Source organism: Sphaerodactylus townsendi, linkage group LG05 (assembly GCF_021028975.2).
Source record: "Sphaerodactylus townsendi isolate TG3544 linkage group LG05, MPM_Stown_v2.3, whole genome shotgun sequence".
Taxonomy (NCBI): Eukaryota; Metazoa; Chordata; class Lepidosauria; order Squamata; family Sphaerodactylidae; genus Sphaerodactylus; species Sphaerodactylus townsendi.
The window spans coordinates 83,857,590-83,883,391 of NC_059429.1; the positions used below are offsets into that span (position 1 = coordinate 83,857,590).

Below are 25,802 nucleotides of genomic sequence, written 5' to 3' on the forward strand. Positions count from 1 at the left end.
TAAAGGGGAAAGCCTTGGGAGCTGCATGAACTGTGCTCAGAAAACTTTCCACGTGGAAGTAGCCTAGACATTTTTATTGCAGCTGGTGCTGGCATGACAATATGGAAAAACATATTGATGCAGACACTATTGTCTTTAATTAGCAAGGGAGTTGGCAAAACTCTCTTCTACCTATGAGTGGAAAGTTTCCAAACTGGAAACTTAGGAGGATTTCTCTGAGGTATAATATAGAGATGCCTGCACAATTCATCAGGCCTCCCTATGACCTATGACCTATTTCTAGTCAGCTTCCAGGCATTAACCAGTAAATCTATCAATCAATAATTGCAATCAATCCGTATTATTGTTGAAGAAGTCCTACAATGGTAAACTTGTTCCCACTGGTTTTGAAAGAAATGTCTAAGATCATGTTGGACTTTAATAACATGCAAAAAATGTACACCTCAGTTGTCATACTGCAGCCTCTGTACTGGAAACTTCAAGGGCAATCCAGGTTGAAATCTCTATTCTATTGTGAAACTCACTGTGTAGTCTTAGGCAAGTCTCTTAGAAGAACATAGCTTATTAGCATTTTAAAAGATTAATTATATAAAGGATATGTTGCATCCCTTCCTGAACCCTAGGAAGGGGGGGTGGGGATTTAAAACATTAAATATAATTAAATTTTGCCCTTCAAGAAAAATCTTGCAATTTCATATATCTCGCCTAAACTTTCTTAAGCACTTTTCTCACATATCAAAAAGTCTATATAGCTTTAATTGCTATTAGTGTGGTAACTTTATTTGTTTGCAGTAACTTTAAATGAGGACCAGCACTCAAGTCAGTTTTAACAAGAAAGATTTCAGGCGTTGCAGGAAAGAAAGCAGTCAGGTCCTTTAAAAAGGAAGGCCAGTGGGCTTTGTCTGTAGCGGCATGAAGAGTAATTGTGGAGAAGCAAGAAGTAGCCTGGAATGATGAAGAAGATGGCTGGAAGTGTTTATGCTGCTGCTGCGAAGCCAACCTGGTTGTTGCCCACATCGTAAACAGAGTAGTAGGACCTGAGGAAGACATCACCAAGGATCCACAAAGGTTGCCCGTTCTGGGATGGCAGGTAAGTGGGCATGATGCCAATGCTGCAGTAGCCATTATTGTTCTGACAAGGGAAAAAAACCAGATATGAGTTTGACTTGGATGTCCTCATGGAGAATGAGATCTAGATTTGAGTCCAGTAGCATCTTAGAGGTTTTTGGGATACAGGCTTTTGAAAGTCAAAGCTCCATTCATCAAATTTCTGAATCAAAACGAGCTGTTCTACCCCAGACCAACAGGCCACCCTTTGGAACTCTTTCCAGAAAATGAATATGGCACTCCAGAATCACGAACACATTTTGAACACTATATTTGGTTTTTAAATTCTGGTTTTTAAATAATTAATGGTGTACTATAGGATGCATCTGTACCAGCAGATTTTGTATGTAACAGTTCCACTTTCTTTGTGCAAACACCTTGATTTGTGGCTAGGAGATGGCGCCTTCAAACAATAGCTCAACATCAATGGCACATTCATGTTGTCCAGTGAGAAATTATTCCCCTTACTACCTTGAGGAAGAAACTAAAAATTGTGGTTCCCCACATTTTAGTCTTGCGTGAGATATAGAAAAAAATGTATGTCATTATTTATGAAATATAGTATGAACATTAATTGTGGTGAAGGCAAGTACATGGATTGAGCAACAAGCCCTTAAGATAAAAACAATAAGCAAAGATGCCACCCAGTCAAGCTTTATGTGACCTGAAATTAGCTGAGTCAGAGTTATTTGATGGAATCACATACCTCAAGGATGTAGGCAGAAGGACTCAGAGGGAAACTGCTCCCACCGATGACAAAAGTGATAGTGGGCATGCTCTGAATGTTGCTGCAGCTGACCACGTACTACAGAAGAAATAGTAAGACAAAATCACAGATACAGTTAATTTCAACCTTATACCCTTAAGCCTTTTTTTTAAGACGTTATAACTGCACATACTGAGGGCCCAGCAACGCAAGCATGCAGTACTCAGAGTGCCCCCAATACAAGTGTTTGATGTTTTGGACAGGGCACCACTATATTTTCAGGTTCATGTATTTTCAGGTTCAGTACATGCTACACCAAACTTTGAAAAAACAAGGTTCATGTATTTACTGAACCTGAAAATATGTGCAGTGCTCTGTTCAGACAGAATGGAAACCACACATATCATGAGGATTGCAAGTAGCACATGCCCTTGATAAGCATAGCTGGATTCCTGCAAATGCAACATCTGAAAAAGGCTCTATAATTGCTCTGACTCTCCCTGACGTTAAGGTGCAGTGGTGATGTTCTGTGAACGATCCAATGCGAAACTGATATCTAGGAGCAGGAATATGATCTTAGAGTCCTCTCACCATTGGATAATACTCCCCTTCCCCATATGAGCAGGAGCCTTTGAGCACAGGAATACATATCCAAATGGGGACTCAAATGACACAAACATTCTAAGTTTCATGGACACTGATATCCAGTGTTTTCATCTTACCGATGTAGTTTCCATCTTTCCTAAGCACAGCTGCTTTTCCCTACCTGTCCATTGCTATCTTGCTGAGCCCCAATGGACTGCATCAGCTCTCCAAAGACCTGCTGTGGAGCAGTGAGAAGGGATGTTCCAGTATCAACAATTGCCTGGCATCCTTGGCTGCACCAGTCAGTGATCTGGTTACCAATATAGAAGCTAGGAAAAAATAAAGGTTATTATTAGCTCACATACACATTTTTGTTAGATGATATGGTAAGGGTATGTCACCCAAAATGTCATGCTTGTTTGAATGTGGTGTTTTCATGGACTGAACAGAATGAAAATGTTTCCCCCTTAATTTAAAATTATTACTTCTAAAGGAAAACAGAGTTATTCTCTTTTTGTAATGTATGGTCACATTGCTTGACCCAAGATCTGTGGACAAGAAGAAAGCTTTCCCAAAGCCAACAAAATAAATTAAATGATACATGTTTATATTAAGCATTCTTTTCAGAGGAATTGTGTAAGCAAAGTGCATGTTTTGGGGATCTGCTTTCACAATATCCAAACTGAGGCTCATTCATTTTATGCAGAATGAATGCAACTTTCGAAATTGCTTTTCAGTGCTCAACGCTGAAGCTCGCCGCTGGAATAACAAAATCTACTTGCAAACAGTTAATGAAAGTGGTTTAGAAAATACATGATATTTCTAGCGTGTCGCGTGAAGGACACCGAAGCTGCTACATATGATGCTGAAGGGCTGGAACTGATCCAGAAGAAATAGATCCAAATCCATTATGCTCAACTACAAGATTGGCACTGGGTTCTGGCCAAGCTCTTAGCTCCCTGTAGATACTAGCCTGTCATCCCAGCTTATTGTGGTTCTGAAGATTTAAAAAGAGGCAGCTGCTGGAAGCTGGCAGAAGAAGGAATTGTAATGTCCACCTACTAATTCTTCCCTCCCTTCTACGGCTCACTTTCGGACACCTCCTCTAAATTTTTCTAGGGAGAGGAAGGTCCAATGGACCTCCTTCACTTGTGATAAGAGCACAAATGGGAAGGAATCTAAAGTGGGAATGGGAAATTGGCAGAAATCACAGCCCCATCTTCCTTTTGTCTTTGGAGTATAGGCCCTCTATCCTCAACAGGAGAGACCCTTTGCCTTTTGAATTCCCAGTTTTGCTTGTGAAAGCTTCTTTAGGTGACTAGAGTCCAGGGCCAATCCCTGGACCAGAGTAGAGGTTAGATTCAACTCACTCTGAACAGACAAATTACTACACCAGACTGGGAGCCCTCTTGCCTAGTAGCACAAATACACAGCATGGGAAAAAAGCATTTAGTTTTAGCATAGCTTTCCCACAGAGATTACTGTGCATTACTATAGAACAGCCAGCAGATCTCTAGGACACACAAAACCATGACAGTGTAAAAAGATTCCCTAAACAGATACTGGTAGAGGCTCACCATGTCCAGTAGAGTCTGATGATGTTTCAGGGGTCAATTTCACATACGGCGTAATAATACAGCTATATGGGCTGTAAAAAACAATGGATAAATATAATGAATAAGCAGCCATGAAATGGACATAAAATCCACTTATTTGCAGAGTTCTTAATCCTCTTTCAAATAATCTGAGTGCCAGATTTTTCTAACCAGTGGCTTGTATTTATAATCTTTAGGAACTCAATTTTTTCTCAAAAAAAGAAAAGAAAAAGAAACTTCCATTGATTTCCTTCCAAACTGGCACATCTTTTCTTGTTACTCAATATTAAAAATGTCTCCATGTGTATACACAACACAAAATGTCAGGGGGAAGAACTGTGGTCCAGCCATCTACCTAACATGCTAGCTTTTTAGATACAAGATGGTTTTTACATAATGGAGCACCAAAAAAATTAATTCCCATTCTCAAGATGTCCTGCACAATAATTCCAGATGTCCTGCACAATATTTATTGTGGGAAAACTTCAATTTTTCTCATGTACTGAACATTTATGTTGGACTTGGAAATTCTAGCATAGACAGAACCCTCCTCTACCATTTGAGACAAAATTTGACAGCCAAAGTCTCTTACAGAGAAAATAAGGTGTATGTTCAGGAATCAGGTTAACCCAGCATAGCATTGTCTTCCAAAAGTGGGAAGTCAATCAATGAAAGTAAATGTCAAGGTTCAAACAAGAGGCTGGACTCTTGCTACATATGATGGAGTGGGCTCTGTGCTGAAATAAAAATCTGATAGTATTTTATGAGACTACAAACATGCTATTTTGGCTTCTTGTGTTATTAAAATTTACTGTGGGTAAAAAGAGACCTGAACAATCGCTAATATTATACATTAGGACAGATTGAAGTTAAGCAGATGACCAAAGGAAAAAAAAGTCTCCATCCTTACCCACTCAGATAGAAGCTGAACATAGGGGAATCCAGAAGGTTCTCCTGCATGAGTCCCTGAACAACAGTGGCAGCACCACCAGCAGAAATGGCAGGGTAAGCAAGACCCAGGATGCCATCAAACTGGGCATAGACAAAATTAGTGCCCGGCTCAGTCTCACTCAAGCCAAATTGCTGGTTAGTAATGGAAATACCCTGGATCTAGAAGAGAACAGAAAAAAGCATTACAAGTAAGTGTGATGGAATGAGGTGGAAGAAATCAGATTTAAATATGCAGAAATGATTGAGATGAGTAGATAATAAATGGATTAGTTCTTCTCTGTTTGAATTAACCCTCAACTGTAAACTAAGTGCCAGCAATTTTATAACACTGAAAGGTGTTTACAGTAATTCTGGGCACCTTGCCTGAAATACACCCTTTATCCAGGGGTGTAGCTAGGGTAAATGGAGCCCGGGGCAAAATCTGAGTTTTGCGCCCCCCCCCCCATTTGGGCAGCATCCCTCCCCCACCACGACCAAACAACATTTTTGCACCAGTTCATCTCAAAGTCACCATTGCATTATAGAACATGGCCCAACACACAAATCTGAACACACCCAGGGCTCCCTAGTTTAAACAACATTGAAAGTGATGCTATTTTTTTTTGAAGTGAGAATCCACCCTGAAACAACATCACTTTTAATGTTGTTTTGGCTTCTGAAACAGATTATAACACAATCCACCTTAAGGGGGGATACTCTGGGCTCCTAGTTTAAACAACATTGAAAGTGATGCTGTTTCCAGTTAGATTCCCCACCCCAAACAGCATCATTTTCAATGTTAGTTAATAATGAGTTTTTTTCTGGGCTGTGTGGCGGTCACAGGGTGTATCTTGTTCTTAATGTTTCACCTGCATCTGTGGCTGAGTATTTTCAGAGAGGTGTATCACAGAGAAGTCTGTGCACTGTGTCCAGCCTTCTCTTATAACAGACTTCTCTCTGGTACACTTCTGAAGTGCCAGCCACAGTTCACAAGCGAAATGTTAGGAACAAGATCTATCGAATACAGCCTATGCAAACTCACAACTACCAGTTGAATCTGGTTTTGAAAGCCTTCAAACATTACTTTTAATGTTTTTTTAATCTAGAGAGCCCAGAGTCTCCTTGTCCACTCCAAAGGAGGGTGGATTTAAAGAGAAGAACCTAGGGGAAAATTGAGGGGTGCCTGTCAGGAGCAATGTTTAAGCTAACAGTGCCAAACTTTTAGGCTATCTTCAGAAGACTCTCCTGATTAAACCACACCCAGGTTTAGTGAAGTTTGGTTCAGGAAGCCCAAAGTTATGGACCCTCAAAGGGGTAGCCCCATCTACAGTAGCTCCCCATTGGAAACAATGGAGGGATGGGCACCCAACTTTGGGGGTCCATAACTAACTGAACAAACTGCACCAAACCTAGGTGGTATCAACAGGAGACTATCCTTATGATACCACCTAAGGTTTAGTGAAGTTTGATTCCAGGGGATCCAAAGTTATGGACCCTCAAAATGGTAGCCAGTTTACTAGTAGCTCCCATTGGAAATAATGGGTATGGGGTCACCCATTTGGGGTGTAGCTTTGAACTGAACAAACACATAACAACTGGTATCATCAGGAGAAGTCACCCTGACAATAGATACAGTTTGGTGCTGCCCAATAAAACTACGCCTGCGAATACAAAATAAGGAAAAACCCTGAAAATAGAAGAGCCACTAACAGACCACCAGATTTTTTGCGCCCACCACAAGGTGGCGCCCGAGAACCTTGTCCCCGGATGTCCCCATGGTAGCTACGCCTCTGCCTTTATCCAGAGGTGTAAGCTAGGGTAAATGGAGCCCGGGCAAATCTGAGTTTTCGCCCCCCATCGGGCAGCATCCCTCCCCACCACGACCAAAACAACATTTTTGCACCAGTTCATCCCAAAGTCACCATTGTGATTACAGGAACATGGCCCAACACACAAAATCTGAACACACCCAGGGTTCCCTAGTTTCAACAACATTGAAAGTGATGCTATTTCTTTTTGAAGCTATGGGAATCCACCCTGAAACAGCATCACTTTTTTTAATGTTGTTTAAACTTCTGAGCCCAGATTCTCCTTTACAATCCACCTTATGGGGGGACAATCTGGGTTCCCTGTTTAAACAACATTGAATGCGATGCTGTTTCCAGGTAGATTCCCCACCCAAAACAGCATCATTTTCACGTTGGTTATTGTGAGTTTAATTCTGGGCTGTGTGGTCAGTATCTGCGTGTATCTTGTTCTTAATGTTTCACTTGCATCTGTGGTTGAGTATTTTCAGAGAGGTGTATCACAGAGAGAAGCTCCATTATACACTGTGTCCAGCCTTCTCTTATAACAGACTTCTCTGTGATACACTTCTGAAGATGCCAGCCACAGTTGTGGTATGTAAAATGTTAGGAACAAGATCTATCAGACCACAGCCTGTGCAAACTCAGCTAACCACCAGTTGAATCTGGTTTTGAAAGCCTTCAAACAATACTCTCTTTAATGTTTTTTTAATCTAGAGAGCCTTGAGTCTCCTTTAAATCCACTCCAAAGGGAGGTGGATTTCAAAGAGAAGAACCTTGGGGAAAATTTGAGGGTGTGCCTGTCAGGGAGCAATGTTTAAGCTAACAGTACTAAACTTTTAGGCTATTCTCAGAAGACTCTCCTGATTAAAACACACCCAGGTTTAGTGAAGTTTGGTTCAGGGAAGCTCCAAAGTTATGGGACCCTCAAAAGGGTAGCCCCATCTACCATTAGCTCCTCACTTGGAAACAATGGAGGGATGGAGCACTCAACTTTTGGGGTCTGATAATCTTTGACCCCTGGAATTAAATCCTGCACTAAACCTGGGTGGTACTGTATAGGAGACTATCCCATGATACCCACCTAAGGTTTAGTGAAGTTTGGATTTCAGGGGATCCAAAGTTATGGACCCTCAAAATGGTAGCCCCGTTTACTATTAGCTCCCATTGGAAATAATGGAGTATGGGGTCACCCATTTTGGGGGTCCATAGCTTTGGACCCCCTGAACCAAACTGCACCAAACTTGGCTGGTATCATCAGGAGAGTCACCTGACAATAGTCTGAAAGTTTGGTGCTGCTAGCCTAAAAACTGCGCCCCCTGCAGGCCACAAAATGGGAAAAACCCTGAAAAATAGAAAAAGCCACTAACGAACCTGCAATTTTTGCGCCCACCACAAGGTGGCGCCCGAGGCACTTGTCCCCGGATGTCCCCATGGTAGCTACGCCTCTGCCTTTATCTTTGTAAAAGAGACTGTCTCCCTAACAGCCTTTCGGTCCTTGTTTTATTTTACTAATAAGTTGCTTTGTTTTGGTTACAGTGGGTTCAGCTGACTTCTACGCATAAGAGTGTTTTCATTCAAGTCAGCTGAGCTATTGCAGGGTGTCAAACATCCCGATAGGAGAAGGCAGAGTCTGTAGTAAGATTCTTTTTTATTAGTTCTGCTTATCTTGGTTAATAGTTATTGATCAAGTGCAAATGCATTGAAATCTACATCACTATGTCACCACCTTACTGTGATATTAGACTTTCTGGATTTTTTGGGACACTTTTGAGAGGACAGCTCTGGTCCCTCATGGATTGTTCTCTGTACAGAAAATAAATCTTCTATATTTTTTCCTTACTAATGTCTCTTTATTCTCACCTGGGCAAACGGATAAACATTGTGCAGTGAACATATCTGGCCATAATGTCATTCAGTATTCCCCAAATCCATTTTCTTAACAATATTTAATTTTCAGAGATGCAGTGCTTTTTAAAATTGTTGTTGTTGTTGTTGTTGTTGTTATTTTTCTTATACCACCCAATCCCTGAAGGGTTCTGAGCGGTGAACAACAATAATATAAAACAATTTAAAACACAACATAAAACAAGTAGATATCATTAAAAAAAAACAGGAACCATATAACGTCAGATGGTGCCATTTCCCTCCCCCCTCCCCACCCTTATGCCCACGGGAGGCCAGATGGAACAGCAGCGATGTATTTAACCAGGCTGGCCAAATGCCTGATGGAACAGGTCCGTCTTACAGGCCCTGCGGAAACTCTGCAGGTCACGGAGGGCCCTGATCTCTCTCGGAAGCCTGTTCCACCAAGTAGGGGCCAGGGCTGTAAAAACCCTGGCCCTCAAAGAGGCCAGCCTGGTTGCTTTAGGGCCAGGGATCACCAATCGGTCCTCCTCCGAAGAACAGAGGGGCCTAATGGGGCGATATAGGGAGAGGCGGTCCCTCAAGTATGTAGGTCCAAGGCGTGAATGGCTTTGAAGGTCAAGACCAATGCTTTAAACATGACCAGGAACTCGATCAGCAGCCAGTGCAGATGGTATAGGGCCGGCATAATCCGGTCCCTGCTCGATGTTCCCGTAAGAAGCCTGGCTGCCCCATTCTGTACGAGTTTCAGTTTCCATATCATGGCTAAAGGTAAGCCCGCATAGAGCGAGTTACAGTAGTCTAACCTGGAGGTGACCGTTGCATGAATCACAGTGGCTAGATCAGGACGGGAGAGATACGGGGCCAATTGCTGTGCCTGCCGCAGATGGTAAAATGCTGTCTGAGGCATTCGGGTTCTTAGATAACATTAGTAAAAGTGAGTCAATTTTCTTCACACTGCTTCCCTTTAGTAGCATCCATCGAAAGCTACCCTTGGAAGCCAAACTGAACATTTGGAAAAGATTTTCAAATAAACAAATAAATGTCTAAACCTGTGACTCGGATCTTCTGTAATAAGCCTCAGAGTCCTTTTATACAATTCACACATTCTATATCTGTAGAGGATGGATTAGAGCCAAAAGATTTTAAGTTCGTGGTCATCTGTGTGATCTTAGTGCATTGCACCAGGTTATTAAGAGTGAACTGTTTCCTGATCACTATTATTTGCTCAGATACCAACAGTCCTTGCTGACGTCAGACCTTTACCCACAATGCTTTCCTCTTCTGAAACACTACTACTTACTGTTACTGTGTCATAGCCAAAGAGCCCAGTGAGACTGCCAGTTCCATATTGCAGAGAGAAGGTTTGGTCATTGGTGGAATAAGTGGAAGACTGACTGGGGTTAAATAGTGGATGGTTTGCTAGTAGTGGGAAAAAAGAAAGGTGTTACTTTTGAGCTCACTAACCATAATGGTATTTTCATGAAGTATGTGCATGTGTTCATTCATGCAGTATTTCTTTAGCCTCTTATGGGGTCATGAATTGAGAATACTCACTGCAAGCTTGACTCTGGCAGTAGACAGATGACACCCAGAGGTTGGATGACCCAGTGTCAAAGAGAACCAAGAAGCTCTGGGGTGGAGTTCCAATGGTGATCTGGCCATAATAGGACATCTAGAGGAAGGAAGACCCCGTTGTCACCATTGGCCTCTTCATATTGTCATCCCCATAATTTCCCAGAACATTCATCTCAGCAGTTTTTTTAATAAAAAAGAGGCAAAAGCTCTTCACTATCGTTAGACAAAGATATTCTTGAGACTATCAGTGACCACAGATAACAATGTGAACAACAAAGATTTACTAAATAAATAGTTAAGAGCCAGGTGATTTATAAAATAGTGCAACTATATTTGGTGGTTTTAAAAAGCTGGAAGGGTTTCAACCAGTGGTGGGATCCAAAAAATTTAACAACAGGTTCCGATGGTGGTGGGATTCAAACAGTGGCGCCGCTGCACACACGCACCTCCAGTCCCTATTGGTCAGGGAGGTTGCTTTAGTAACTCCTCTCGGTACTCAGAAAAAAATTAGTAACCACTTCTAGAGAAGTGGTGAGAACTGGTTGGATCCCACCTCTGGTTTCAACAATGCCACATCACCATCAACATATACAATATAAAGTGTATATGTGCTCAGTATTAGTAACCAAATCCATGCTATCTGTAAATTACCACTTTATACATGCTACCTATCTCTTTAAATTAAGAGTTATATATATATCAAGGACCACAATTTTATACTCATATTTTAAATCATTCTAAATTAATTCCAGATCTGAATTTCATTTAGGACCTGACCTTGGATTTCGGAAAGTACTTGTTGAAATTCTAGACCAGGGGTCGGGAACCCGCGGCTCGCGAGCCGCATGCGGCTCTTCCGCCGGGGCTTTCTGCGGCTCCATGAGCGGAGCCACCGGGCCCTCTTCGCCCGCCCTGCAGGAAGCAGGGGCGGGCACATCTCTAGCCCGCGGCTGGCGAGGCCGCGTTGCAGGCTTTGACTCCTGCCAAGGACTCAATCTGGGCTGCTTGCCGGGGCAGGCGCTCTCGGGCTTGGCCAGGCAGGCCAAGCCGGCCGGGCCCCCTCTTCCTGCCCGCCCTGCAGGAAAGCAGAGGCGAGGCACATCTCTAGCCAGCGGGGGGGGTGGCGGGGGGGGGGGGAGAGGAAGTCGGCGGGGGAGCGGACGGGGGGGCGAGCGAGGGGGGGGTGAGCCAAATGGCTCTTTGGTGGTGAGCCAAATGGCTCTTTGAGGGGAAAAGGTTCCCGACCCCTGTTCTAGACATCTGGATACATGAAGCTGCCTTACACTGATTCAGACCTTTTGACACATCAAGATCAGTATTTTTTCAGACTGGCAGCAGCTCTCCAGGGTCTTAGGCAGAGGTTTTTCACATCACTTGCTACTTAATCTCTTTAATTGGAGATGCTGGATGTTGAACCTGGAACCTTCTGGATACCGAGCAGATCAGCTACCACTGAGCCCACCCTTCTGTTCTAGTTTCCCCATCCTCTCAGGGTATTTGGTAGTTTTCCTCCACTAGCTTGTTACTCACATCCATGTAGTTAGCAAGAGGTTCATAGCCGGTGGCAAACTTGTTCAGGTACTTGCTGGCTGGGTCAAAATGATTTTTTTTAAGGAAATCTTGAAGAACACCCTTCTCCTTCATGACCTCCCGCATGGACTTGAATTTTTTCAGAGGAACTCTGTAGAGGATGGAGGATGGAGAGTTAGGTATAAGAAGCTAGAAACTCTTCCTATGCTGAGTTTTAAGTAAAATATTTTTCGGTCAGTACAAGAGTCCTCAAGTCAGGCAACTAATAGTGACTTACATCTGATTCCATTAAGATACCATCTAACCTGATACTTTCCTCAGCTTATGTTGACAAGTCTTATTCTCATACTGTCTGATCGTGTCCTGTACTGAAAAGTAGAAAACAGAATTTACAGAGCCAGTGTGGTGTACAGGTCAGAATGTTGGAATAGCACTCGGGAATCTTTTTAAAATTCTGTACTCTGCTACAAACCCCACTGGAATTACCTTGAACCAATCACTCTCTTAACCTAACCTTCATCCTGTGTTGTTGTAAGCTTAAATGGAGGAAAGGAGAAACATGTACCTCACTGAATTCCTTGGAAGAAAGGCAGGATAGAAAGAAACAAAGAGTTCCTCCATAACCAACTACTACTATCCTTGTCTGTTTTGAAGAAATGCCCTGTGCACCTGTACAACTTTTTGATCCAATATAAGATACAATCCACACTTGGGTCCTCTGGAGTTCCTTTGCATATTTGGCTATTTAGATTGTCGTCTCTAAGGGAAGAAAGAGCTCCCAGAATGCATGGTAGGAAGGTAGATGACTGACACCTAATAAGGAAACTCATGAATCCCTGTATTCACAGCTTCACTCTGCAATGCTGGCAACAAACCAGGGATAGCTATCTTTATTGTGATTTCATAGGAAACTTCCCAAGACTTCTGGCTGGCAACTTTTGAGAGAGAAAGCTAAATTAGATGGAACAGTGGTCTGTGTATAACCATTAATCAATGTGGCGATTTACTGAGTATAAAAAAAAGACCATTATTATTAAATACTGAAAAAATATTTTAGTGTCTTCTTTTAATACTCTTATAACTAAGCACAAGTCTCATTCTTGAAAGTCACTGAAAACACAGATGAAAGAAAGAATATTACACTTATAATTGGATATTATTTATTTATTTTTGGAATTTATTCCCTTCTCCATCCAGAAGTCTCAGGGCAGCTTACAAAATTAAAAGCAGCAATAAAAACATCATATAAAACAATAATAAGAACAACAGTAATACCCACCTTTGTACCCTCCCCCACCCCAGACTGGCAGTCTCCACAGGGGGCATTGAGGGATCAAAGGTCAAAGGCCTGGGTGAATAGGAAGGTCTTCACCAGACACCAAACCCATAAAGGGTCGCAGCAGTTACAAAATATCATGCATATTTGCAGAAAATTTCATACGTTTATTGTTTATATATGTTAAATTCAAACATAGGGTTTTTTGTTAGCTTTAAAAATTGGATTCCACTTTTGACTGAGAATATTCATATTCAGATAAAGTATTTGTTGCTTTTAAAGTTTTTTAAAATGTATTTTCAATCAGCTTGGCATGTTAAGGATATTTTTCTACTTGCCAGTTCAATTGACTTTTTAAAACGAAAGCCGGCACAGTTATCTACCTAAAATCTGAAAGGCAGTTAAAATTTAGTCATGACTTTCATCCTATGCTTATGCATGTTTACTCACAAGTATATCTCACTGAATTTAGCACACAGTTGCATTGGAAGTCCTATTGAAAACAATGGGACTGACACATCTAAATTTTTCCATCAATATTAATGGACTTGGGCTTCAATACTTTGCACATTTACCTGGGAGAAAACCCCACTGAACGCACTGGTATTACTTCAAAGTAAACATGGATAGGATTACAATACACATATAATTACGAACTTCAGCTGTTTTGGGATTCTAGAATGTAAAATAAGAGAACTGATTTCCCTACTTAAAAATGCATGTGGGGTTCTGGCCAAAGGACAACATATTTCCATTCTCCCAGAAAAATATAAATCTTGAACATTTGTATGATGCCCTTCTTATTTAATTCTAGTCAAATTATCAATTACCCAATTGCTGACATAGACGCTAGATAATATTGAATGCATCAAGTGATGAATTTGCTTAAAAGTCAAGAATCTATTTCACTGTTACCCTCTGCCCTTCTGTTTCAATTGAGGAGACTGCAGAACACTGTTCCATACTCACTTGACAATGCCTTCACAGAGGTGAAGACACACCAGGGCAAGGACCAGCCACTTCATGGTGCAGTTTCTAAAGTTTGGTTAGCTACTGCAGACTGGTATCAGACACTAGGTGGGGAACAGACGACCAGAATTTCTTCTTATATACCTTGGAGGAGGATATTTTTTCCACCCAAGAATCAAAACCTTATCAAAGGGTCAAGTTACACTGCATCTCAAGACTAGCTATTTAATCAAAAAAGCAAACACTCTTTTCTATTAAGCTTATTGTCTTCAGAAGCAGTGGTTGGCACCTGCTCATGCCTGCAGCTTTCTCAAACAACCAAAACTATATCACCAACTTGCTCCACTTAATCTTCCACTTGTTTGGATTAAATAATTAGAGGAAAAGTTCTAGATGTGGAACTTGATCAAAATGGGGGGGAAAGTATGGAACTATAAACATTCCTTGTCCAAATTCTTATCAATAATGTTAACACAACAAGAAGTCTGCTCCAAAGCTATCCAAATGGAAATCTTAATTCTTTGACTTGAACAGCAAACACTTGCTTTGGATCTGAAGGATCCGTTCATACATAATGAGGGGTATAGAGCACTGCATCACAGGGTACAGTAGACCTTGCTCAATGCCCTTCTGGACTTCCTTCCACTCCTATCTATATGATATACTCCTTCCTTTTCCTGCACTTAAGGCTGAGGTTCATGACATATCCCATGAGCATTTGGAAATCCCCATTAAGATAAACTATTTATTATATTTATTGCATGTATACTCCATTTTTACCAGCGAGTGCTAGCTTTAGCTGCACGATTACCTGTAATATTAACTAAGCTGAAGGAAAGTGACTTGCTCAAGGACACCTGAAGAGCTTCTGGTGTTTTAACCAAACGTTCTGGCCATTGTGCCATATTGGTTGGATTCAAGTATTCTTGTGAGAAAGTGGTTGTATCGGTTATCATGCACATTCTGTAGTTCACCTCTACACTACCTAAACCACTGTAGGAATATATAGAGGGTGTAGATATTGCACTCACGATAGGGCTTTTATAAAACACTTTGCATGACTAATTTCTAGAAAGAAAAGGAAATCCTGCCATCCAAGTACCAGTTTAACAACTGGCCCTCACACAACTATGCAGGGGCAACTATACTGACAGTAACATAACACTTTTCTATTTTATTAATCCCATTCGAATGCTAGAAGAGCATGTGCCGTAAAGTCACAACTTATCAAGCAATGCAAGCAAGGGGCTTATGGTGACCCAAACAAGGGACTTTCAAGGCAAGAAATAAGCAGAGGTGGTTTGCCATTGCCTTCTCGGCAGAACCTTCTTTGGAGGTCTCCCATCCAAGTACCAAAACTGCTTAGCTTCCAAGATCTAACCATGCCTCCTTCCCTCACAAGCAAAGTATATCCATCACTGTATCTAATAGTATAGAACAGGGGTAGGGAACCTGCGGCTCGAGAGCCGCATGCAGCTCTTCTGCCCTTGCACTGTGGCTCCACGAGCCGAGCCACCAGCCCCATCCTTGCCCGCCCTGCAGGCAGCAGGGCGGGCGCACCAACTGCCCACAGTCGGCTGGGCCGCACCGCGGGCTTCCCCTCTCGCCCGCCCTGTTGGAGCGGGGCAGGCGTTTTCCCGGCAACCGGCGAGGCTGAGCCGCCGGCTTCATCCTTGCCCGCCCTGCAGCCAGCAGGGCGGGCGCATCCATGCGCTTCTCAGAATGAGTGGAGTAAAAGGTTAAAAAAACCCCTATATATATAGTGTTATCTTTATTTTAAATGTCAAAAATTATTTGCGGCTCCAAGTGTTTTCTTTTCCCGTGGAAAACAGGTCCAAATGGCTCTTTGAGTGTTAAAGGTTCCCTACCCCTGGTATAGAAGCTGGCCCAGTTATTATCACAAAAGCTGCACAACCATCCACATCTAATGTAGGCCAGGGTTCTCTAACCTTTTTAAACCTATGGGCACCTTTTGAATTGTTACACAGTGTAGTGGATGCAACCACAATTTGGTGGCCAAAGGAGGAAGAGCCAGCCACAAAATGTAGGGAGTGATGTGCATAACTCTAATAGTAACTCTTCAACATTTGAGGCAGGAAGTCTGCTTCAAGGTGTCTTTTTGAATGAATATATTGTCTAAAATATTTTCTTGCTTATATAAAACTTATCTGGAGTCTTTAGTGAAGATCCTTGTGCTGTGGCAAATTTTGTTTATTCTGCACAGCCAGTCAAATCTCCAGTGGCCAATCAGAAGTATTGCTGGACAAAAGTCCCACTTGGCACTCCTAAAAACACTTGGCAGGTGCCAGGAAAAATGTCAGCTGGCATCATGTTGTCCATGGAAAACACATTAGGAATTGCAACCCAAAACCCACTTATTTATTGCAAAGTGCCAACGTGACAATTGAACCTGAATACTGAGGTTTTAGTTTAGAAAAAACGGTTGGCTCCAAGGCACGCGTTACTCGGGAGTAAGCTTGGTGAAGCCACCGTGCAACACTTCAAACGGGTGAATCACGACCCTAGGAGGGTTTACTCAGAAGCAAGGCCAGCCTAGATATGTGTGTGGGGGGGGGCAATTTTCTGCTCACCCACATGACAAACTCTGTGCACGCATGCCCACAGAGGGGGCTCTGAGTGCCACGTGCCATAGGTTTGCCACCACTGTTCTAGGGGCATAGAATATTGACAGCAGCTGAGATCCCCTGAGAACTTATAGAATGTTCAAGAAAAAGATGGGGAGAACTTCCAAATTGTTCCTCTCCTTTCCTGTAATTGTTTGCAAACTCCCAGCTTGCACACTCAACTTTTCAAGCTGTCCAGGCTGCCTTACTTATGAAGTTTCCTACAATGAGGAACATGACAATTGTTTCCCATAAACAGCTGCCATGTTTGGAGTTTTTAAAATAGCTTAGAACAGAGTGCAAAATCTGTCACTCCACAGAGACGTCATCTATAGTCATGCCATGTCATCTATAGTAATTGGGGTGGAGTGGGGTTGTGTTGTAGGTGCTTGGAGACCACTGTATTGTTGTATTAGCTATTTGCGAGCAACTGTAGGTTGGTGTAGTGAATCAGATGTACTGATACAGGTTTCAGAAACATGGAAGCATTCTTCTCCTTCTCTTGTTACGTGCAATAGACCCACCTTTTAAAATTACATCACTTTTGCAGGCACACCAATGCTTCAATGTTTTATGGCACCTCCATGGGGGTAGCTGTGAGCAGCACTGCTGAACTGAAGCACATTCTTGTCCAGTGGCTGCATGGAATATTGCCAATATCACCGGTGCTGAACAAGATACTCTTTTACTGACCATGATTGGTACAGTTTTAGAATTAGTTTTAATTTTCAAAACTTTGGTAGAGGGCAGTCACTGATTCATTTTTACTGATGAACAACGATGTAACACTTTAAAAGAAAAAGAAACAGCACATAAAGCTATCCATTCCCTTCTATGGCAATACCCTCTGTTTCAAGAGCCTTTTTGTTTGTTCACCTACTTTCTAAAGAAGAATGTTAAGTTCACTTCCTTCACTCCCACCCCCAACCTGCTTTCCAGTAGATAGCGATGCCTCAAGAGATTGTGACTTATGTCTGACTATACTGATTATACTGTATTATTTCTGGTCTTTAAAAATACCCTTGATACCGAATTCTTTTTTAAAAGTTCTGTTGGGGTGTTGTGTGGTTTCCGGGCTGTGTGGCCATGAAGATGCCAGCCACAGATGCAGGTGAAACATCAAGAGAAAATGCTACTAGGACATGGCCATACAGCCCGGAAACCACACAACACCCCAGTGATTCCGGCCGTGAAAGCCTTCAACAATAAAATTCTATTGCTTGATAAGAGAATTATGTTCCCATTACACTCCTCTCTTTTGTCAGCCTTCAAATACTTTAGAAACCTTTTCCAAGGTGGAGAGCAAATCCTTCTTCTGGCCTTGATTGTGTCAGGTTACCCAAAGGTAGAAATCTACTGGTCACCAGATAAGAACCTACAATGGCTACTCACCTGGCACCATTCACGTCAAAAGAGCCTGACCCTGAGTTCACATATACATGCCACGTGGCAATTGTAATGCTTTGTGCAGTATAAATAATAAACAAGGGTAAAGATAAGCAGCCGGTAAGGACAGCCTTATCTCACAGGATATACAGTGGAAACTGTTCTCTGTGTGGCTCAGAATTACAGCTCCCAAAGTGGCACTCTGATGAGAAAGTGAAGTTAATACACAGAGACCGAAAGAGTCACACACACAACTCTCACTGACTGTGCACTGAATGGATTGGCATTTGCAACATTTTCAGTAATACTTAGCAGTCAAATGACACTTTCAGTATTTGTCTCTTCACATGCAATGTCACATTCATTACGTGCATTATAAGAAATTCTTCCTTAATTTTCAGTTTTTCAGGCTTATGTTGTTTTTGTCTTATATGGACAATGAAAATATTTTAAACTCTGTATAAATATCCTTACAAAAACTCTGGTAAGTCGGCCACTATTATCATCCCCATGTTGCAGCTGGAAGATTTGAGGTTGTAAAAGACTGATTTGCCCATGACCACCTAGTAAATTGTGTGGTTGAGATGTGATTTTAACCGGCATCCCCTTGACTACGTCTTCTCTGATACACTTCTCTAGAAGTGGTTACTAATTTTTTCTGAGTGCTGAGAAGGGGTTACTAAAGCAACCTCCCTGCCCAATAGGGACTGGAGGTGCGTGTGTGTGGCAGCGCCACTGTTTGAATCCCACCACCATCGGAACCTGTTGTTAAAATTTTTGGATCCCACCACTGCGAACTACCCTTTCACAGGAGTTGCCTAAGACTCTCTGCATCAGTGTTCTCCATCTGTAAAATGGATAAATGTTAGGGTTGGGGGTCACCACAACATGAGGAACTGTATTAAAGGGTTTGCGGCACTAGGAAGGTTGAGAACCACTGCTGAAGAACAAGCTACAGTAAGAACATATAATGGACCCTTATACTGAGTCAAACTACTGGTTCATCCAGGTTGATATTGTCTACTCTGATGGGTAGTAGCTTTCCATAAGAAGGGAAATAAGTCTTTCACATCACCTAATAGTTGATACTTTTAACTGGAGACGCTTGGTCTTAAGCCAGGTATTTTATGCAGGCAAAGCAGATGATTTGTCATGACGCCTTCTATTACCACAAAAAAAAGATTATTGAAGCAGTGGTGCACTGTCCAGAAGAGACTCACATATGGGAGAAATTCAACATAGGTGATAAAACAAATATTCTTCAAAGGTTCCACAGCTGGCTATTAGCATCATTAACAGGGGCATAGGCTAAATTCTGACATCATGGTAAATTGGTTTTGTTTAACTGTAGCTTGTGCGGTGAATTCTGGGTAGTCTATTATACATGTAACCAATCCTGGTTTGCTTTTGCTTCTTTTTGAGAGTACATCTTCCCTATACCTCTGTTTTGGGGGCCAGATGGCTGCCAAGGTGGAACCATTCAAACATGCTTTGTGAATTCACAAATCAGATATCATAACAAACCACATACTGAAGTGAACAAACCAGCTACAAACCCTTGTTGGCAATTCCAACTGGGTGCCAACAAATAAATACTAATTGCATCATTTGATATCACCACTGTCTGAAGTCTGATAGAACCATGGTTTATTGTGATGTCTGATTTATTTACTTATTTATAGCCCATGTTTCTCACTGGTATTCAAGGTAGAATACACAGTGTAAAGCAATTCAATCAAATAGAATGAGTTAGAGTGAGATTGATGCATAATTTCAGAAGATTCTCACTTTTTTTCCTTTTTAGTATGAATGGCATTTCTTGCTCTGTTTAGGACAAGAACCCATGCCAGATCATCAGGCCAGAATGTTGTTTCCAGTGATGAACAGCAGTATACATCACAGAAACCCACAAGCCAGCCATGAAGAGAATTGCCCTTCCCTGAGTCATTTGTTCCCAGAATACAGTGTTTCAATGTATTTTATGGCTAAGAACCACTAGCAGCCATATTCTTTGTGTAACCTTTAAAAAAATACACTCAAAGTCAATTGCAATCATCACTCCTTGTGGTGTGTGGATGTTTACACAAGTGTGAGACAACAACATGCTAAAAAGAACTCCAAGCATGAATACTACACTACTGTTACCGTGTTTCCCCAAATATAAGACAGTGTCTTATATTAATTTTTGCTCCCAAAGATGCGCTATGTCTTATTTTCAGGGGATGTCTTATATTTCTGTATTCTGTTCGTCAGGCATGCTTCCAAAGAAAAACTTTGCTACGTCTTACTCTTTTGGGGGATGCCTTATATTTCGCATTTCAGCAAAACCTCTACTACGTCTTATTTTCCGGGGATGTCTTATATTTGGGGAAACAGGGTATGTGTCACATGCAAGTGTGTATATTAGAATGCCAATGCTCTCTAATAAGCAGTGTGGTGTAGGCCCAGGGAGACCCAGGTTTAAATCACCATTCACCATGAAACTCACTGAGTGACCTTGGGCTAGCCACTCTCAACTTAATCTATTTTATACAGTGACTGTAATGATAAAATAGGAAAATAAATGAACCATTTGAGAAAGGATAGACTAACGATATAATTTTCAGGGTGGGGTGGTTAAAAAAAAAAGCTGCTCCAGAAGGTGGTGTGAGAGAGAAGTAGAAAGTGAAAACATTTCCCACCCACTGAGAGCCAATATGGTGTAGTGGATAAGAGCAAGTTAACTCTAATCTGGAGAACCGGGTTTGATTCCCCACTCCTCCACATGAGTGGCAGACACTTCTCTGTTTCCCCCACTCATCCACATGAAGCCTGCTGGGTAACTTTGGGCTAGTCATAGTTCGTTCAGAATTCTCTCAGCCTTACCTACCTAACAAGGTGTCTGTTGTGGAGAGAGGAAGGGAAAGGAGTTTGTAATTATGCTACCTTGAGTCTCCTTGCAAGAGAGAAGGGTGGGGTATAAATCCAAACTTTTCTTCCTCACTGTGTCTACACTCTGAACATTCCTAGTGCTCCATCTCTGTAAGGTTTTAAACGCATATTTGCTTTTCCCCCTGAAAAACCCACTACTCTGAGAATGTAACAAATCCATTTATACATAATGGGGGAAGGATGACAAAATGGTTTTTAAAAGTATTCTATTAGGACCAGGTCTGGCAGCAACCACTGCTTGCTACCATACAACGTGATGACCTTCTCATGACTGGCTGCTAGATACCATTCAACTGCAGCCATTCCATAGAAAAAAGCATGAAGAAGTGGTTAGAACAGCAAACTAGATGCCCAGGTTAAAATCTTCACTCTTTTGTAGAAGTCCAATGGCCAGTCACACATTTTCACCCTTACCTACCTAATGGAGTTAAGATAAAATGGTGATGTAAGCTGTTTTGGGCCCCCATTATGGAGAAAGGTTGGATATAAATTAAGTAGTTAATAAATATTGCAGAAAATTGGGGGGTGTGGGTGGAGGATAAAAAGTACATTGATTGGTGGGTGTGAGAGAAGTAAGTAGGAAAAGGTAAAGATATGAGGGGCCACCAGGAAGGACAGAGGAAATACTGTAGGGAGGGTGTATAGGTGAAAGTGAGGTGCCCCCACAAGCCTTTGCAGATTCTGCACTGTACAACTGGACCCAACACAGTGGGCACCTTACTACTTGTACCAGGGAGAGGCTGCCAAAGTGAAGGAGGGAAAGCTGAAGACTGAAAGAGATATAAAGGTAGGTTGACTGGTGGGCAGGAAAGAGAAAAAGAGGTAGAGAAGGGGGAGATTCTGAGGCTTTTCAAGGAAGGGAAACAGGAAATAGTGGGGAGAGGAAAATGAGGTTCCCACCATAAATGCTTACTGTTCCCATATGTAAGATTCCTATTTTTCCTAATGATTGCTTACTGGCACCAAGTTATTGATTGCCTAGTTAACAGTATTCAATTGATTTGCTGAGAACTTGTTGTTTCAGATGTACACCTGACTGGAAAATGTACTGATAAGCAGCAAACTGGCATTACTTCCCATTTTTATTTTAAAGGTAACCTCTAAGTTGGAACTAAAAGCTATCTGATAATGTGCATGCTGTCTGTACTCAAGAGGAGCATTTTAGCTTAAAAGCCCAGTGAAGCTGGTTAGTTCAAGAGATGAAGGCTTGTCAGAGGATGCCAGCAAAGGCACGTATTCGAACGTTTGTTTCCTGCAACCAAATCTAATATTTTAAACTATTCATCTATGGATAGCTCGCACCAGGGTGGTTTACTGAACTAATACTTAACATGTAGGAATTTTGTACATTCTGGGAAACCACCTCAGTTAACTTTTTCACATATTCACGCAATGTAACTAAAAAAGTGACTGATTTTAAAAAGTTGAGGATTAAAATTTCTCAAGAATTTCCACTTGCTCAACAATGGGGCAGGGGGTTGGGAACCAGGACATGTATTACCTTGGGCTAGCCGCTATACACTGTAGTAAACGTATCTAATAGTGATCTGAATCCTGGAAGTATTCGACAATCTTCCTGGTGGACAGTTCCATAAGTCATGCTGACCCAATGTTATCCAAATCAAGAAAGATTTACAATTTGAGAGAATGTACCTAGTTTCCCCCCATAAGCCCTTGGTGTTAGCGAATCTTAAATTCCCTGACTATCAACTTGCTTTCATATGACTGAAGACCACTTTTTCACATCTTGAGTGTATAAATCCATAGATAGCCTTTTACTGTATCTTAACCTGAGTGCTGACAAGGAGCATACTGTATTGCTGTGGTTAAGTGAGGATGGATTTATTCATTTAAAATATTTATATGCCAGACTGCAGAATCGGCCCAAGAGAGCAAAGTTGCTGCTTTCTCAAGTACACACTTCTTTTCTGTAGTCACATTGCGTTGAATAACTATATGGAACTTGTCAAGTTTGAGTTTAAGCATGATTTCTCTCAATTTGGCTATTATCCACTAGGTTTTGCCTGAACCCCAACAATATAATCAGGAAAAATGTGAATCCAATTCCAGAGTAAGGATGAAGGTGATACAGATGCCTTGTGAAAAACTGCAGGTCAGGAGAGAGATGCTGTTACAGCCAACTTGGATAATTATACAGCTCTTATTCACAAATAAACAAGCCATACCATCCCAAAGATAATCATTAGTTTCATTTATTCTTGATACATTCTTAGTGCACATGAAAATAAGACACGAGTGTTCCTCAGTCACATGGCACTGCTTATGCTTTTTGCTTTGAAGGCTACATTCAGATGAGATACAAAGGTAAATGAATGGAGATACACAGCAGGAACCATTCATGAAAAAGAAACCTGCACACAGTAACATTTATGGCCAAAACTGCTGGGAATTCCCAAGTGCCTTTGTTTTCCTACCATGTCAAAGATACTTAGCAAAAAAAGAAATTGTACAAGTAACTATGGAGAAAACAGCACAGAGTAAGAGCTTGAGATCTGCCTAGGCACAGCTGGGCCTTTCAAAATAAATCACTCAGAGAGGAAATGAACCCCCCTTTTTGTAACCAGATTGTTTACTTTTACACATAGTTACTGACATATTTCCCGGGTTCTTGTCTTGTAACAAGCCTGATGACTTTGATTTTCTCTAACTAGCACTATTCTTCAAGAAAGTTGCTGTAAGAATTTAGAATGTTTCATGGACTTTCAGACCTGGAAGTTCCTGAAGAAGGGAACAATGATACGGGGGCGATACTTTAAATGTGACAGAGCTTCTGTGTCTCTAATCGCCACACAAAAGGGGAAAACATTGGCACAGGCAGCTTCTGCCACCACTGTAGTAAGAAGGTATAATTGAAAAGTCATAGACTCAAATAAATAAGGACCGCGATCCCAGTGTCCACACAAGGCAAGACAGCTTTGCAACCAAGAGGTACAGATACATCCACAACCCACTGTGGGGCAATGGAGAATATGGGAATTAGAGGTATGTAGATAGCCCTTTCACATGGAATAAAAAACAAGCTAATTACAGTCTATTAGGGATTACTTTTGATGTGCAAAGCAACTTCAATAGTTTTAATTCTTGGCACTTATGACACTCAAACTCTTTGTAAACTCCACTGAATCTTTGGGCCTTTCCCCACTTCCCTTAAGCCCCGCGCTACTCGAGGAGAGTAGCGCGGGGTCCCTCAGCACTCCCCACTGAGAGGGGCGGCAACAGCGCAGCCGGCCCAAAGCTGCTGCTGTCGCGCCCCTCAGCGCGCAGCATCCCAGGCGCTCTTCTCAACGGCACCTTTTGATGGCCCCGCGCAGAGCGTGGGGTCGTGGGGACGGCCGGGCGCGCACCTGGGATGCTGCGCGCTGAGAGCAGAGCGTGGCATAGAGGGGAAGGACGAAAGTGGGGAAAGGCCCTTCATATGCCCCCTGTGAAGCAAATAGCTGCTATCATTATTCCTGCTCCAGTCTTGTGAGAAATTCTATATACAGTATAGCCTTGAATAGTCTCTCATGCTCCCTGGACAACTGGTGCAAAATGAACACTGACTTTTACTAAGAAGGGTAGATACCTTAAGATATTTGGCTACTTAAAAGTCTTTTATTTACAACAGTTTTAATTTGTCTTTCTACAAGCAAAGACTCAAGGCGGATTATAATATGTGTAAACTGGGAGGGTCCACCTGGAATCAGGTTATCTTTACTAAGCTAAATGTTAGAGGTAACACAGAATTTCCCCTCCTGACACAGGTTTGGTGTATTTAACAGATGTGTGACAGGTATAAATTCAACTGATGCACTTTTCTCATCACTGCATGGAGGTGGGCAATGGCAACCCACCTCTATTCATCTCTGGTCTTGAAAAACTTTCAGGGTTGCCATAAATTGGCTGTTGCATGACAGCACTTTTCATCACAATGCCACCAGTTTCTGGAAATAGCTCCAGGCCAAAACAATAATATAACAATTCCAAATACAGCTGGATGAAACATTGAGGACCAGCAAAACATTCAACTAAAGATCAATTTTAAATGCTCTGTTGTCATCCTTCTTCCAGTCATGTCACTAGATCTCTAACAGTTCCAGGGAAAGTAGTATTCACCCTACAACTTTCCATATCACCACAATTCTGTTGTGTGCGTGAATGTCTGCTTGCCATGTATCAATTTATTTATTTATTTATTTATTTATTTATTTATTTATTTATTTATTTATTTATTTATAATTACATTTGTATACCGCCCCATCCCCTGAGGGCTCTGGGCCTCTCTCAGAAAAAGGGGGCTACTTTGTCAAAAATGGCTTGCAAGAATATCACCTGTCAACACAGGGTCGGAAGATGTTTATGGTAAACAGCAGTTGGAAGAACTACAAAATAGGGAGAACTAACAAGATCACTTTTAAACGGGAGCTCTAGGTGGCAGCATATGAACACATGAAGTTGCCTTATACCTAATCAGAAGCACTGGTCCATCAAAGTCAGTACCATCTACTGAGACTGGTATATCCTTTTCCACCAAAAGATTTAAGTGTGGTCATTCGTGCTTTGGTGGAAGTAAGTGAAAGCATATTTTCACTGTTGAAAATAGTTGTGAGGGGGGGGGGGGGCTGTTTGCAAAGCAAGCCAGTGGGTTCTGCTTTGTGTCCCCACTCCCCAGAAAACCTAGGTCATTGCTGCCGCACTCAAGTTTTGTGTAAGTGGCGCTCCCTATTGGTGTGGTGACCAGCAGCCCTCTGCACAGCTGCCTCCTTCAGCACGGGCCACAAAGGACAGGTGAGGAAAAGTTGCCTTAGTGGCAGCAGCTCTGCTGGAGGAGGAGCCTGATGTGAACATTGTTCAGGTGGGGAAAGGGAGGAGACAACGAGGGGCCATGTGCCGCTCTCCTAACCTGCTGGGGTT

At 42.0% G+C, this 25,802-nt stretch overlaps 2 protein-coding genes across 2 annotated transcripts in view; both read right to left on the reverse strand.

Moving 5' to 3' along the window:
• Positions 1-976: 976 nt before the first annotated feature.
• On the reverse strand, positions 977-14,003 carry LOC125433372 (gastricsin-like). The gene is made up of 8 exons (XM_048497873.1): positions 13,948-14,003; positions 11,703-11,853; positions 10,152-10,269; positions 9,898-10,016; positions 4,904-5,103; positions 2,580-2,727; positions 1,814-1,912; positions 977-1,132 (listed from the first exon to the last, which is right to left on the reverse strand). Exons 1-8 carry the CDS (start codon positions 14,001-14,003, stop codon positions 977-979), a joined length of 1,047 nt encoding a protein of 348 aa, XP_048353830.1.
• FRS3 (fibroblast growth factor receptor substrate 3) overlaps positions 11,766-25,802 on the reverse strand; it is a 38,689-nt gene continuing 24,652 nt past the window's right edge. Inside the window, exon 9 of the transcript XR_007244491.1 lies at positions 11,766-11,853. The gene's annotated coding sequence lies outside the window, so the exon portion shown is untranslated. The remainder of the gene's footprint in view (positions 11,854-25,802) is intronic.